General features: G+C 47.7%; 1 protein-coding gene across 3 annotated transcripts in view; it reads right to left on the minus strand.

Annotated features, from left to right (window-relative positions):
* Positions 1 to 1,972: 1,972 nt before the first annotated feature.
* The window catches only part of LOC144792141 (oxaloacetate tautomerase fahd2, mitochondrial-like), a 104,955-nt gene continuing 90,069 nt past the window's right edge, over positions 1,973 to 16,858 (minus strand). For all 3 annotated transcript variants that reach the window (XM_078667019.1, XM_078667020.1, XM_078667018.1), the window contains exons 6-8: positions 3,222 to 3,330; positions 2,801 to 2,888; positions 1,973 to 2,565 (exon numbers count right to left, since the gene is read on the minus strand). In XM_078667019.1, coding sequence (XP_078523145.1) covers positions 2,503 to 2,565; positions 2,801 to 2,888; positions 3,222 to 3,330 — 260 coding nt within the window. In that variant the 3' untranslated portion in view covers positions 1,973 to 2,502. The remainder of the gene's footprint in view (positions 2,566 to 2,800; positions 2,889 to 3,221; positions 3,331 to 16,858) is intronic.

The raw sequence follows: 16,858 nt of genomic DNA on the forward strand, positions 1-16,858 counted from the left end.
TTCTAAGGTAAGGAATCTAATACTAACTACTGTTTCTTACAGATATATCGTTACCGAAGGTAAGTAACTTGTTCGTTATTATCAAGTTGGGGATTTGCATAACCTCATTACTGGGAGAAAACGTCTTGGAACAAAAACAACTTGTAAACATCCGAGCCCAACACTAGATGGCAGACTTACGTAAAGCAAGTGTATCTACAGCACCCATGCCTCAAACACCTTTTATACTGCACACATTCACTTTTTCACAGAACTCCTGCCCTGCACCGTCCTATGGAACACCAAATTGATTATAATGAATAAATCGGCTGTTTATATTTTATTCAAGCAACTGAAATACTAGATTTTCTGGTTATAAAACTGTTTATGTATATGTATTATACCTTGAAGTTCCAGCACCCTATGTAGTTCCTCATAAATGTTTTATTTGAGCAGAGGGAACCACTGTTATTTTGATTACTTTATCACCCGAGTTGCCAGGAACACCAAATAGCCCCTTATTTTCAGAGACTGTCCCCTTCCATCAGGGTCAGTTAGTTACACTTCCTTCTTTTTTTGCTCTGCCTCCTCCCACCCGAGTTGCCAGGAACACCAAATAGCCCCTTATTTTCAGAGACTGTCCCCTTCCATCAGGGTCAGTTAGTTACACTTCCTTCTTTTTTTGCTCTGCCTCCTCCCACAAAAGTGGAGGAAAGTCTTCATAAGCTGGATTCGAAAAAGGGCAGTCAGCTTTTATATTGATCGCACACAAGAATTTCAGATGGATGACCAGCTCTTCATTGACTTTGTAGGAAACCGTAAGGAAAAGGACTTTATCAAGGTGGATTATCCTGTAGGTATTAAGATCTGCAATGCAGTGGGCCAAAATGAACCTCTGGGATGCAGTAAGGTGTACTTGACTAGAGCGAAAGCTTCAACATTTGCTCCGGCTAGGGCAGTCCCTCTTAGACATTTGAAGAGCAGCCACTTGGTCATTCCTCCACATGTTCACCAAGAATTGTTGCCTGATTCGGAGATGCAAAAGAAAGGTTACTTCACCTTGTCTGTGTTGCTTGTTGTTACTGGTAGAACCATCCATTAGACCCTCAATCCCTGGACGGTATTATTTGGGTATCTAATCAAGAGGTGGGGAATCTGCAGGTATAAGTATCCATCAGAAGAAAAAGTTACTCACCTTTGGTAACAACATTTCTGGTGGAAACTCTATGATGTGCAGATTTCTCACCAATCGCTCCCTCTTTGCGTTTTTGATGGATGTTTTTGGCCACTTTAACAAGGTCTCACTAATTATGTTTTTGCACATTTCATAATCTGTTTTCATTCTCATCCTGCTGATTCAGACAAAACTGGATTGGAAACTTAAGTCAGCACGGTGGTGTGTGAGCTTTATGGGACATGGATGTCACTTCCAGCATCGATATGAAGTCGGCATCGTCTACCATCATTGAAGAGACGTTAGAACAAGATTTTCCGGACCCATCTAGCACTGGTGGTATATTCAAGAGGTAAGGGATCTGTATGTAGATAGAGTATTCACCATGAATATCATTACTGAAAGTAACTTTTTCATTTTACTCTTAAGTTTGTTTTAGCATGCCTAAATATTTTTCTGACACTGCTTACTGTCTCCATGCAAGCCCCATTTACTTCTACTTTAAATCTTTCCCACTTGAGCGGCGTTTTCCTCCATGTAATGTATTGCGTATTGTCCTGAAAGGCCTGGTTATTCAGAGGCTGATTGTCTGCACCATGTTGATATTTTGGCACTGGACCATCTGCATTCTATTGTATTGTACGCAGTAGTGGGTTGTGATATGCTAAAGTCTTCGTAAAATGTTCTGCCTCTGCAATCAGACTTTTTGAGTTGGCAATCATGATAAACATATCTAACTTGCAGGACTGCTTATGCCTGTTCCTCTTTTCACTCAGCCCTTCAGTTAGTTCATATTTAAAGATACACTTGTGCACTCAGTACATTTCAATGCTGTTTTATTGCTTAGAGGTCAGTCACAGCTCAGCGAGACCAGCAACTGCTTGGTCAGGGGATCCAAGTGACCACCTGCTTGGGCTCGGGGGTAGATGGGTGGAACGGCAAGGACAATTGTCAATAAATTGAGATCCTGGATGCATTACTGGCATTAGTGCTCATCTAGAGTCATCTGGTGTGGGAATTGGGATGTGATGTCAATCTTAGCCACTAACAATCATGTACTTCATCAGTGGGCTGTTGGCATCTTAGCCCGCTCTCTTTTTTTTAATACCCAAATATCAATTCTTAGCAGCGTCACTTTCAATGAGTTAACATTTTTAGAAGCAGAACATTTACTGTGAGGGCAATTGTTGGAACCTCTTCTTCTGCCATCTCATGGGTGCAGAGCTGCAGGACTTGCCAGTGGTTCCGCCCGTCTGATGGGGTGAACAGATGCATGGGGGATAAAGGTGGCAATGTCAGTGTTTCGGTGGAGTGCAGGTAGGTCTTGATTACAGTGTCTTGAATTTTTCTTATACCACCTTGTTGCAGATTGCTCCAAGTTCGTCGATCTCGCATTCAACAACATCACCTGCCTGGAACAAAATTACAAGTCAATGTTTTTAAGGTGCCAGGGAGATCAACTAATGGGCATATACGTAACCAGAGACCACCCACACCTCTTTCTAACTGAACTACACCACTTCCAATCTTTAGTGCTTCCCCTCTTTAACCCGCAATAACCAATTCCAATTCACTGTTCTCACTCTAGACTGATGGATCATTCCCACCCCATCCAATGACTCCTATGAAAAAAACTACTTTTATTACCTTGAGAAATACTGGGGGTTTTCTGAATACCCCAACTCCGGGAGGGGTTCCTGTCAGGAAAACGTCTCCAGGATACAGTGTTACGAATCTGGTAAGTAAAAATATGGTATTAGATCATTTTTGGGTGTTGGTAGCTGTGTTCCAGAATCCAATTGAAAAATGTGTTCTGCCCTTAGCACATCCAGAGGATGGGCACGAGGGCAGTGATTGCCCTATATCTGTCCTAAAGTTGTCCACGAGGACAGTGGGCTCTCTAACTCTAGAGAGGATAGGTAAAAGGCAGTGAGTGCTGTACCTCTGTCCCAGAAGTGGACATCAAAGACTGTGGATGTTCTTGCTCTGCCCAGAGGTAGGACATTGGTGGCTGGAGGTGCCTAAGCTCTTTTTAGAGTCTCGCTGGACTGTCCTACCAGATTCTTACCTGGACACCCACGAGACCAGTGCCTCAGTCTTGAAGATCATTTGGTCGGTGTTGCTGTTCTGGACAAGCTCCCCATTTACTTTACAGCGGATGCCCAGCTTGTGAGGGTCTGAATGAGAGACAGAGAAGGGCACATCTGTGAATACATGTGCTGTCAATTGTTATTTTCTATATTAGGAGAACACACAGTACGGTCAATCAATGCCCAGCAGATCTGAGTACATACAGCAGTTTAGTCAATGTCTTGCATATCTAGTAATGTGCATGCAGTTGTGTATTGTCTTACACGTCTGGCCAGCAAAAAATGTTTTGCACATCTATGAAAACTGGCATTTATTAGAGGAATTTATATACTGCAGACTAAGCCATATGGGCAGTGCAGCGCTTTACAAATAACTAGGAAGAATATTGAAGCATGTGTCTGTGAAGGAATGAGCAATGCAGAGTGACACATGCTACAGCATCAGGGTGTTCACTCACTAATGCATGGCCACTTGCTGAGCATCTTTCATATCTGGAACCAAATACCGTGCTCTCATTCAGTGTTCTGCACATCATGTATTTACCTATTTCGTCACTCTGTGCAATGTACGTCCAAGGCAACGAGCTATCATGCTGGGTTGTGCCTTTCTGTGGCACACCAAGCAGCCTGTTAATGCCCTGTACATGCTTGAACATTGGCAATTACTACATCTTCTGCACATTTTAAACAAATACATCAATCAACGCTCTGCATATTGGAAGTACACAAGCCATTATGCAATGTCGATACCTGCGAATGCAAGCACCATGGCTGAATGCCCACTACTGGTCCTGATATTTATTGACCTTTAGATTAAGGGTTAAACGCCCATGTGACTAATGTAATTATATTACACTTTAATTTAAAATAGTAATTGAAAACATTTTATAAAGACCTCTTTATAATGCAATTATTTGTACGTTAAATTGCCCTAACTACCACAGATTAACTCCATCACTTCCTCTAAGCTTTTAAATATCATAAACCCTATTTCGCATCTGTTAACATTGGGTCTTCACCTAGTTCATTATCATTTCTAATTCTACCCCTCATCCACACTTTCTCTCTATTCCACACCCTTGTCCAAGGCCTCTCCCTGCCCTTAACCTTTATTTCTACCTCGAATACACAGAGTACCCCAACCAATGTGTTCCCTTCAAGAAAGTGAACTCTAACCTTTCCTAAACAGTAAACTGCTCCTATGCTTTAAAACTAAATATCGGGGTGTGGCTTGATCGCCGAGCGCAATGGCCGCACCTCGATGAAGCTCCTGTTACCCGTGGCCTCAGCCTGCCTATAAATCCGACCTTAGATCCATTTTACACCCCAGAAGTATGGCGGAGTGTTAGCTCCACACCCGCTGTAGCCCAGTAACTGCACAAATCACCGGCGACTGAGTCAACGGAAGGGAGGAATCCCCGGGCTTGAGTAAGAAGCTGCCGTGGGGGACTTCGGAGAGAGGCTGCCACGGGTCCCATCATTTTGTGGTGCCCTGAACATCAAAAGCGGCACTGCACGACTGGACCCCCACGAGGTACTCTATCAAGGGCGGGCTATTTTCTCCCACCCCCTCCTCCTGCATTGTAATCTGCAAAGCGACTGAGGGGGAACAGTTTAGCCCGATCGGGTCCGTGACGCAGTGTCCAAACATACTGACCCGGCGGGCATCTGATGTGGCTTACAGGCTGATGGGTGACTGGAGTCGCAAAGAGACGAAGATATCAGCGCCGAGTGGGGCTACCGCGCCTGGCCTGGAGGGACCCAGGCAAAGGTGTCTGGGCTCTGCAGTGTTGCTGAGAGTGGCCTGGTCTGCGAAGAGTTAAAGATTAGCTGGACCAACCTTAGTGTCCACTCTAGCTCTCGATAACACGGAGGTGAGGAGCCCCAGGGGTAGAGAGACCTGGATTACGACCTAGGGAGGTGTTGAGGAGCCTTGCAGTACACCGACCCCATGGCGCGCAGTGCGTAAGGTACAGCAATTGGGCCTCGGAACGTGGCAACTGAAGGAAACAGATTCACCATTAGGAGGAGTCGGCAGTTCCGATACATGTGATATGCCTGCAGTGTGCCAGACAGTGAGGAAGACTGTCGGTTCTCTTACAAAGTATACGGCCTCTGAATTTCCCGGGCGATCCTAGCCAGACCTGAGTGTTATGTTATGTTATGTTATGTTAATCAAAACTTTTTAAGCGCACAGGCACCCAAGGGTTTCATGGCGCTGAACAGTGAGGGATATTAATAGCAGATAACCTAACCGGATGCTTGCTTAAATAGCCAGGTCTTCAAGGCTCTCCGATACTCCATAAGGTTAGTGCAACTCCTGATCATCAGAGGAAGAGTGTTCCAAACCTTCGGGGCAAGGTAGGCAAATCGACACCCACCCTGACGCTTCCGTTTGAAGGAAGGTATGGTGAGAAGGGAAAGATGAGCTGAGCGAAGATTGCTGGAAGGCTCATGTTTGACAATCAAGCTGTTAATAAACATGGGACTTTTCCCGTGCAGGGCCTTGAAAGCCAGACATCCTACTTTAAAAATCACCCGTTGGGTCATGGGTAACCAGTGGAGGGCAGCTAGCAATGGTCTTGCCGAGCTCCAATTAGGATGTTTAAAAAGGAGTCTGGCCGCTTGGTTCTGGACGATTTGTAGGCGCTTGGACAGAAACATGGGCAGTCCTAGGTAAATAGAGTTGGAAAAATCTAATCGGGACAAGACCAAGGCGAGCACCACTTGTATAAGCGCGGAGTGGGTAAGCAGATGGGCAATTTTTTTTATTTTGCGCAATTGATGGAAGCTGGAAGAAATCACCGCTCCCACCTGGCCTTTAAGGGAAAGATCCAAATTAATGGTGATCCCAAGGCTTTTCACCGACAGAGAAGGAGAGGGGAATATTGGAGAGAAAAGTAGTGGGAGACACCCTGTGGGACTCTTCTTTGGACACAACGCCATGTCTGGGGCAAAGGGGCAAAAAGGAATGCTCCAGACTAAATCAGATAAATTCACCACCCAAAAAGAAGGCGATGTGGATGGATCAAACAAAGGGGAAGACGACGAGCGCAACTAAGGAAGAGCCGACACTCGCAGATGTAATGGCAGCCATAGCGGGAGTGCGTACTTCACTTGAACTTAGAATGGACACAATCTCTATTGAAATGACGCTGCTCAGAGCTGATTTGCAAAAGACGAGTGAGAAAGTGAAAACCATGGAGGTGGTAACTGCGGAGCTCAGTAATGAATCCCAACTGATGTGAAAAGAGATTAAAGAACTCCAAGCCACTCAGAAAAAAACAGACACTCAACTGGATGATTATGAAGGGCGTGCAAGACGCAACAATGTCATAATTATTGGGGTTCCTGAGAGAGCTGAGGGGCCGGCAGTCAACCTCTTTGTAGAAGACCTCATTATGAATCACCTACGACCCACAAATTTATTGAAGTTATTCACAGTTGAAGGAGCACACAGGGTACCGGGAGGGAGGCCCAAGCCACTCCCCCCCCCACCCCCTCTCCAAGCTGATACTAGCAAAACCCCTCAACTTCAGGGACGAGACATTATATTGCAAATGGCTCGTGCTAATCCTCCTCTCAAATTCGAGAAGAGTCAGACTAGTTCAGTTAAGGGACAATTAAGTCAATTACATTGTTGAAAACGGGCAGGATGGTACATGTGCAGCAATAAGTGTTTGTACAGGGGGTTTTGGGGAGGGGGGGGCGAAACATGACCTGATGAGTGAGAAACAATTTAGGCTTCTATCCTGGAATGTTAACGGACTAGGAGATAAATTGTAGTACGATTCTCCTCTTCAGCTTATCGAAAGACGCCCCAAAAGTGGTGTTGCTCCAGGAGACGCATCTGATAGGAAACACTTGTAAAGCTGAAGATAGGTGGGGATACAGACTGGCTGTGCACTTGGGATTCACCTTGGGCTCACATGGTGTTGGTATAATGGTACTCAAAGCCTTTCCCATGTTAATAGATTGCACCTGGACCGATGAGCAGGGCAGATATGCAGCACTTTCGGGGAGATGGGAGGGTGGACCACTAACTCTGGTGTCAGTTTATGCCCCTCCAGGGCTACAAGCTGTGGCGTTGTGGGATCTGGGGCACACTGTGATGGAGTTTCCCAAGAGGAGACTACTAATTGGTGGAGATTTTAATTCTGTAATGTGTGGAAGGAGTGATCGTCGTCCACCCAGGGATCTGGAGCCCGCGCAGATGGTTCTGCCCACCTTTCTTGACACTATCGGACTGGAGGATGCATGGCGAATCCGCCATCCCACTGACACACAGTTTATATTCCACTCCGGGCTACACAATAGCCTCTTCCGCATTGCTTATATCCTTATGCCGGCAGACCATGTGCGGTACATCACAGAAATTAGACATATGGCCCCAGGCATTTCTGACCACTCTCCTATATGGGCACAGGTGGGAGTGGGAAGGGGCCAGGTGGGTAGAGTGGCACCCACAAACCTGTGGTATTTTTGCAATCCCACTATAAGGCAAAATATTGTACTGGCCATTGAACACTACTTTAAAGAGAACAAGGGGTCTGTGGAGTCAGCGACCACGCTCTGGGGGGCATTCAAAACTGTGGTTCATGGGCAGGCCATCTCCCAAATAGCCCAAAAAGAGAAAAACGCAAAGCTAGAGAAGCTGAAAGGAGAGATCTTGGCATTAGAACAGGATCCATTAGAACGGGATCTATCAGGGTCCTGGGACCCTGATATAGTACATACACTCAACCTCAAACAGGACGAAAATATAAAAGCGTAGCTGCGGACAGGGCAAAATCACTGCACAGAGGTAAACTCAGTTGGAGACAGCAGGGAAATTACTAGCATGGCTGGACCACTATGACCGCGCCGAATGCCTGGTCGCAGAGCTTACGGCTGAGGCGGGGGAAACGATCACAGACCCGCAGACGAATTTGCCAAATATTACAGACGATTATACAAATCCCACTCTAATAGTTCGATCGAGGATTCAAAGTCATTGTTGGTTGGCATAGGGCTCCCTGTTTTGTCAGAGGATGACTGCAGTCCACTAGATAGCAAGCTGATGAACTACGAAGTAGCACGAGCCATCAGAGACCTGCAGTCTGGAAAGGCGATGGGCCCCAATGGCCTCCCAATTGAACTCTATACATTAAAACCTGATAAAATAACCCCTTACCTCAAAGCTATGTATGAAGAAAGCCGAGAGAACGGACAACTTCCCAGGAACAGCGACTCCCTACAGTAGTGGTCATCCATAAAAACAGCAAACCTAGAAACCAATGCTCTTCCTATAGTCCCATCTCATTATTTAATGCTAAGGCAAAGATTTTAGCCAAATTGCTGGCGACGCCTCTGGTCGGGGTAGTCTCTAGACTGGTACATCCGGACCAGTCTGGCTTTATGCGGCTAGAAGTACCTACCTGAATCTTCGCCGACTTTTTGGGGTACTTTGGAGAGAACACACTTCGAGGGAGGATGTTGTGGTGATGTCCTTAGATGCTACCATGGCATTCCAATGATCGAGTGGCCCTATCTTTTTGCGGTGCTGGGGAAAATGGGGTTCTGGCAGGGCTTTATCGGATGGGTGAAACTTCTATATAGTGAACCGTTGGTGCAAGTGATGGTGAACAATAAAAAGTCTGTGACATTTGCCCTCAGAAGAGGGACGCAACAGGGATGCCCCCTGTCCCCACTGCTATTTGCCCTGGCACTGGAGCCCCTGGTCGGTTGGATCCGAAGGGACCCAGTTGTGAGAGGTTTGAAATGGTCAGGGGAATGGAAGGATCGTATCTCCCTATATGCGGATGACATCCTATCATACCTAGCATCCCCAAGTGCCTCGATAAACAGAATCCTCGATATCTTTAACACCTTCAGCAGATATTCTGGCTATACTATCAATTGGTTAAAATCATCAATCTATGTGATCCGGGGATGTTCCCAAAGCTGCCCAGGGGTTACATGATCATGGAGGTAAATGATGGTTTCAAATACTTAGGCATATATATTACCAGAGACCTTAAATTGTACTATAATCGCAACCTTAGGCCACCTTTGCAACGACTCCAACGCAACGTGGCGCACTGGAAGACTCTCCCGCTGTCCCTATTGAGAAGGGCGGTGCTATTTGAAATGACGGCGCTGCCCCGCTTCCTGTACGTTCTACATAACTCACCAAATCCGGTCCCCAAGTCCTACTTTTCGGCAATTGAGGGCGAACAGAAAACCCTTCTCTGGGTTGGTGGAACACCACGAATATCATTCCCGAGATTGGCGCGAGGATGATATGATAGAGGATGTTAAAAGATATTACTGGGCTGCACAATTGGTAGCCATTAACCAGGGCATGTACAGGCCACAGAATGACCCTGGATAACGAATGGACAGATGGCTTTTACTCAGGGGGGTCCTACGCTAGGGCTCTCTACTCCAGACCAGCTTGGCTGTGGCTGACGGGACCCACATCGCACATGGTCCAGATCTGGCACATAGCACACAAAAGCCTAGGATGGGACAAGAAACTAATGCAATCTACCCCCTATGGGACTCGTACTTGTTGGGAACCCTTCGGACTACTAAGTGCTTTGATAAATGGGATCTAATTGGGCTCTCTAAGCTGGGAGACATGTGGAGAGACGGTAAAGTGATAGAGTTCACTGTATTACAGCAAGAATATGACCTTGCAGATTCGGAATTATTTAGATATTACCAAGTCAGACACGCCCTGTATGCATACCTCACTGTAGGGGAGAAGTTACCTTAGGCAACGCCGCTTGAAGACAGGCTTCTTGAAGAATACGTGCCCGAAAAGTCAATATCCCTTACATACCCTAAGCTCATCAATCACGCAACTGACCCCCTTATAAACCTTAGAGAGAAATGGACCAACGAACTAGATGACCAAGACTGGATAGAGGCGAGACTGAAATTAGTGCAACTAAAAATCCTATACAGGACATATTATTCCAGAATTGCCTTTGCCCGGAAGGACTATGGGCATGACTCAGGGTGTAGAAGAAACTGTGGGAGGGAGGGTACTTTCATGCACATCATGTGGGAATGCACCAAGAATTGTACATATTGGGCGGATGTGATCAAATGTATGTCAGTGGTGCTGGGCCAGGACTTGAACCTAGATGTTAAACAGTGTCTGCTTAATATATAGGGGCCGACAGACTTGAGAAGTAAAGAGAAAACATGGGTAGCCCTGGGATACACGAAGGCCAAGCGTAACATTGCTAGACTGTGGGGAGCGAGGGAGACCAACAGCATGCAATTATGGAAGCAAGACATGGATTGGTGTATGTTTAGGGAGCATACTATGTATGTTTCTAGAGGATATCCCCAAAAACGGATTCATATATGGTCGAAATGGAACGAGTATAGTGAGAACATTTGTGCTCCCCCCTTCTTCTTACCACCCCTCCTTGACGAACCTGTACCTGTTGAACACTGCGATACCTAATTGTAGATAATTGTGTAGCACTTATGCCACCCAGAAAACTGTTCGTAAGAATATTATGTAATCAGAAACCAATAATGTGTTGACTGTAACAACCTTACTGTCTTTAAAAAAAAAAAAACTAAACATCACCATTTGCATAATTGAAAATAATCATAGTAAAGTGTTACTACTAAACTTTTTTGAATTGCCTGCTTCTTGCTTTCAAACTTGAATACTCGAGCTTTTGAGCTTTCTAATTCTCACACAGGGCAGGCGCTAACCTCCCGGCACATCAGGAAACATAGTGTCTGTCCTCATTGTCATCGGTCAACTCTATGTGAAGATTTTCTACCTACAAGTACTGCCCTCCGGTGCTATCTGCTGCATGGGCCTCACTGCGTGCTCCCTGATTAGTTTGGGGCTTTATTAACCTCTATGTTCAGCATATCTTGGGGAGAATTATTATCACAAAATGCCCTACAGATTTGGACATTCCGAACTTAACTATTTAGTCAGTAGTATTGCTCACTTCTTTAAAATCTATTTCGCAGCTGACCTACAAACACGCCTCTGTCACATATTACTGCCTTTCTAAGCCGATTTACATGTACTTTGTATGTCTCAAGTAAATAGGCTCACAATATTCACCGTATACCAGGACGTTTCATAACTTGACGAACACCCACTCGAACCTGGATCAGCTCTGGCTGTACACGCCGCCTTTCTGTATTTTCCTTGCTGTCTGTTTAAAGCCCCTCTGATGGTTACTTGCAGACCCAGTCTCACTATACTTCCTGTGTCCGTGAATATATCTGTGGGGATGGTAACCTGATGACATCTCACGGTACCTGTGAATGCACCTCTGGAACGGTGACATACAGACACATCTCACTGTACCTGGAAATGCCCCTCTGGAACGGTGACGTACAGACACATCTCACTGTACCTGGGAATGCGCCCTTGGAACGGTGACGTACAGACACATCTCACTGTACCTGTGAATGCACCTCTGGAACGGTGACATACAGACACATCTCACTGTACCTGGAAAGTCCCCCTGGAACAGTGACATATAGACACATCTCACTGTACCTGGAAATTCCCCTCTGGAACGGTGACGTACATACACATCTCACTGTACCTGGAAATGCCCCTCTGGAACGGTGACGTACAGACACATTTCACTGTACCTGGGAATGCGCCCTTGGAACGGTGACTTACAGACATATCTCACTGTACCTGTGAATGCACCTCTGGAACGGTGACATACAGACACATCTCACTGTACCTGGAAAGTCCCCCTGGAACGGTGACATATAGACACATCTCACTGTACCTGGAAATTCCCCTCTGGAACGGTGACGTACATACACATCTCACTGTACCTGGAAATGCCCCTCTGGAACGGTGACGTACAGACACATTTCACTGTACCTGGGAATGCGCCCTTGGAACGGTGACTTACAGACATATCTCACTGTACCTGGAAATGCCCCTCTGGAACGGTGACATATAGACACATCTCACTGTACTTGGAAATGCCCCTCTGGAACGGTGACATATAGACACATCTCACTGTACCTGGAAATGCCCCTCTGGAACGGTGACATACAGACACATCTCACTGTACCTGGAAATGCCCCTCTGGAACGGTGACATACAGACACATCTCACTGTACCTGGAAATGCCCCTCTGGAACAGTGACGTACAGACACATCTCACTGTACCTGGGAATGCGCCCTTGGAACTGTGACTTACAGACACATCTCACTGTTCCTGGGAATGTCCCTCTGGAACGGTGACATATTGAATATGCTACTTACCAGTATGCATCTGTTCTTGGCATGTAGGGCTGCTGACATTCATATCTATAGCATAGATCGCCGCCTAGTGTTGGGTCCGGATGATTGCACATTGTTGTCCTTGAAGAGTCTTCGAAGTATCAAGAGATAGGTGGCTCCTCCCCTGGACTACAGTGCGCATGGGCATCGACTCCATCCCCAGATTGTTTTTAGCCATTGTGGCAAAGATGGAGTGTAATAGTGTAAGCGATGGCCATGCTTAAGATTGAATGCAAGAAAAGTCTGCAGCCGCTACGGGCGCCGGGGAGGAGGGCGGGCGGTATGAATGTCAGCAGCCCTACATGCCAAGAACAGATGCATACTGGTAAGTAGCATATTCAGTTCGAGGCATATGGGCTGCTGAATTCATATCTATAGCATAGAATACATAGCAGTCCCTCCATTAACGGTGGCCGCCCGTGCCAGCTGCAGAAGTCTGAAAAAGTGTTTTAAGAACAGCCTGTCCTACAGCTGCCTGCTGTTTGGAATGCACATCTACACAGTAATGTTTAGTAAATGTATGTGGTGTAGACCATGTGGCTGCTCTACAAATGTCTTCCAAAGGAATATTACCTAGGAATGCCATGGAGGCCCCCAACTTGCGTGTGGAGTGTGCCCTGGGGGGGACCGTTAAAGTGCGCTTAGCTTTCTGATAGCAAATCTGAATACATTTAATGATCCACCTGGCTATTCCTGCTTTGGAAATGGGGTTGCCTTTGTGCTGGGCTGAGAAGGCAACAACGAGTTGTTGTGTCTTTCTAAAATTTTTAGTTCTGTCAATGTAGTACATCAACGCCCTTTTGACATCAAGAGTGTGGAGCATTCTTTCTGGTACTGTTTCAGGGTTTGGAAAGAATGCGGGCAGTTCGATGGTTTGATTGACATGAAACTGCGACACCACCTTAGGAAGAAACTTGGGGTTAGTGCGCAGCACCACCCTGTTGGAATGAATTTGTATAAATGGCTCTTGAATTGTGAGCGCTTCCAGCTCACTAACACGCCTGAGAGACGTGATGGCAATGAGAAAGGCCACTTTCCATGTCAAGAACTGAATCTCACATGAGTGTAGAGGCTCAAACGGGGGACCCATCAATCTGGTGAGGACCACATTGAGGTTCCACACAGGAGCTGGCGGGGTCCTGGGAGGGATGACCCGCTTCAGCCCTTCTAGGAAGGCTTTAATGGCAGGCACCCTGAAAACAGAGAGGTGCTGCCTGTTCTGGAGATAAGCCGCTATGGCGGATAAGTGTATCCGAATGGAAGCATATGCTAGATTGCATTTGTGAAGATGTAACAAATAGCAGATGATATTAGGAATGGATGCATCTAGCGGGTTGATGTTGTGTTCAGTACAGTAAACGACAAACCGCTTCCATTTTGCCGCATAGCAGGCCCTAGTGGTGGGCTTCCTTGCCTCCCGTATGATGTCCATGCATTCAGGGGGCAAATCAAGGTAGCCAAACTCTAAGACCTCAGGAGCCAGATCGCCAGGTTGAGCTGTTGCGGCTCTGGATGCTGAATGTTGCCATGGTTCTGCGTCAAGAGCCTGGGTGTGAGGTGCAGCCTTTGATGCAGTACCACGGAGAGTTCTAGAAACGTGGTGTACCATGGTTGGCGTGCCCATGTTGGAGCAACCAGGATGAGAGTCATCGAGTGTTGCTTTAGCTTTCGTGCCACCAGCGGTATGAGAGGTGCTGGGGGAAAAGCGTACGCAAATCTGCCTGACCAGTTCATCCATATCGCATTGCCCTGAGACTGTGGGTGCGGGAACCTGGCGGCAAAGCTTTGGCATTTTGCGTTTTCCCTTGTGGCAAACAGGTCTATCTCTGGATGACCCCATTGCTGGAAGTACGGGCGGAGTACTGATGGGTGTATCTCCCACTCGTGCATTTGATGGCTGTGTCTGCTGAGCAGATCCGCCATCTGATTGTCCTTGCCCGGGAGGTGTTCCGCCATGAGGAAGATGTTCCTCTGAATGGCCCACTTCCACATGCTCTGAGCCAGATGAGACAACTGTGGAGAGTGTGTACCTCCCTGCTTTTGAATATAGTACATGGCTGTCATGTTGTCCGTCCGGATCAACACGACTTTGTTGCACAGATGTACTTTGAAGGACTTGAGTGCCATGAAAATTGCCATCAGTTCTAGGTAGTTGATGTGCATCTTCTTTTGCTGCGTTGTCCATAGTCCCTGCACCGTGTAGTGGAGCACATGAGCTCCCCATCCCTGGAGAGATGCGTCCGTCGTTAGGATAATCTGTGGCACAGGCTCTTGGAACGGTCAGCCCTTGCAAAGGTTGTGTGGATTCCACCAATGCAGAGACTTGTATGCCCGATCGGTCACCAACACTAGGTCTTTCAACTGTCCTTGAGCCTGAGTCCACTGATGTGCCAAGCATTCTTGGAGCGGACGCATATGCAACCGTGCGTGCGGGACTATGAAGATGCAGGAGGCCATCATTGCTGGGAGTGAGTGTTGCGGTCCGAACTTCTGGAGTAGCGACTGAATGTTGTCGATCCTCACTGGGTTTGGCTGAGCCGTGGCTGCCAGAGTATTTATCGTTGCACCCAAATACTGCCGCACATGGGCTGGCTGAAGGTGCGACTTTGGATAGTTTAGTGAAAACCCCAGACTGTGAAGGAGGTGAATGGTGTGGGACATGTCTGCGGCGCACTGCTGGGCCGACTTTGCTTGAACCAGCCAGTCGTCTAGATAAGCGTAGATATCTATGCTCTGTCTCCTGAGGTGCGCTGCCACTGTCGCCAGACATTTCGTGAACACTCTGGGGGCAGTGGTCACTCCGAAAGGGAGGACCTTGAACTGGTAATGCCGGTTTTGGATGGTGAACCTGAGGTATTTCCTGTGGGATGGATGGAGAGGTATGTGAAAGTAAGCATCCTTGAGGTCCAAGGTTGCGAGGAAGTCTCCCTGGTTTAACAATGGAAGAACCTGCTGCAGTGTTAACATGTGGAAGTGTTCCGAAAGAATGTACTGGTTCAGAGGGCGTAGGTCTAGAATCGGTCTGAGTGATCCGTCCTTCTTTGGGATTAAGAAGTACAGGGAATAAACCCCTCTGCCTTACTCCTCCACTGGCACGAGCTCTATTGCGCCTTTTTGCAGCATCGCAAGAACCTCTTGCTGCAATAAGTGCAAATGCTCTGCTGACATAGGACGGTGTTTTGGGGGTATGTTGGGCGGAGTGGATGTTAGCTCCAAACAATAGCCGAACTGGATAAGTTTCCTGACCCACCTGTCTGTGGTGATGGACTTCCAGACTGGCAGGAACTGCTGGAGTCTCCCCCCGACAGGTGTTGGATGGTCGGGGGGCAGTGACAGGGAGTCACTGTTTGTTGGTGGCAGAGGATTGGGAACTGTTGTTGCCTCTGCCTCTGCCCTTGGAGCTGTTTCCCCTGCATCCTCCTCTACTCTGCTTGGTGTATGAGCCCTTGGGTGACTTTGTCTCGACGGGCCGTTTGCTTTTCGGCACGCCTGACGTAGGCTCGACAGCCTTCTTGGATTTTGGCTCGACCGCCTTGCTTGACACCGACTAGACGGCCTTCTTTGAGCTCGGCTCCTCGACCACCTTTGGCACCTTTGCCTGGTCGACAGCCTTCTGTGGCTTCGAGGCCTCCGACTACGACGGCGTCGATGTTGGAGCAGACGCTTTCGGTTTCGATGGCGTCTCGGCCATCTTTGTTTTCGTCGACACCAATGGTTTCAGTTTCGGTTTCGATTTAGGTAATGGCGGCTCCGCTGAGGTGTCCGTAGCCGGGCCGGAAGGCGGGGCCGTGGATTTTGGTGTAAGGTCTTGGGTAAGGCCGTATGGCGATCCCTCGACCTGAGCCTTTGTAAGAGTATGAACTGGGCATAGCTCATCCTCCGAGCTATCTTCCATGGCCCCATATGCTCCGTCGTCGTCCCCTACCTCCTCGACGACGTCCTCCAGGTCTTGGCCTTCGACGTCCGCTACGTAGTCGGACACGGCGTCCACCGATGGAGGTGAAATCTGCAGTTGAAGCTCTTGCTCGTCTGCTTCCGCGTCGTCGAAGATGTCCACCTGTGCTGGAGCCGATCGCTGGGCCTCGAGGCGCGCCACGCGCCGCATCTTGATCGTTTTCTTTGATCGAAATCTGGAACAGGCCATACAGTTGGCCTCGTTGTGGTCCGGCGACAGGCACTTGTTGCACACGGGATGGACGTCAATGTGTGGGTACTTGGAGCCACACACGGGACAGTTCTTGAACGGACTCCGTTCCATGCCGTCGAAGTCTTGCTGCGTCGACTGGGCCTCGATCACCGAAGAGCCAAACGACTCCCCGGATATCCGACTCG

The sequence above is a fragment of the Lissotriton helveticus genome, chromosome 11 (genome assembly GCF_964261635.1).
Source record: "Lissotriton helveticus chromosome 11, aLisHel1.1, whole genome shotgun sequence".
NCBI classification, from domain to species: Eukaryota; Metazoa; Chordata; class Amphibia; order Caudata; family Salamandridae; genus Lissotriton; species Lissotriton helveticus.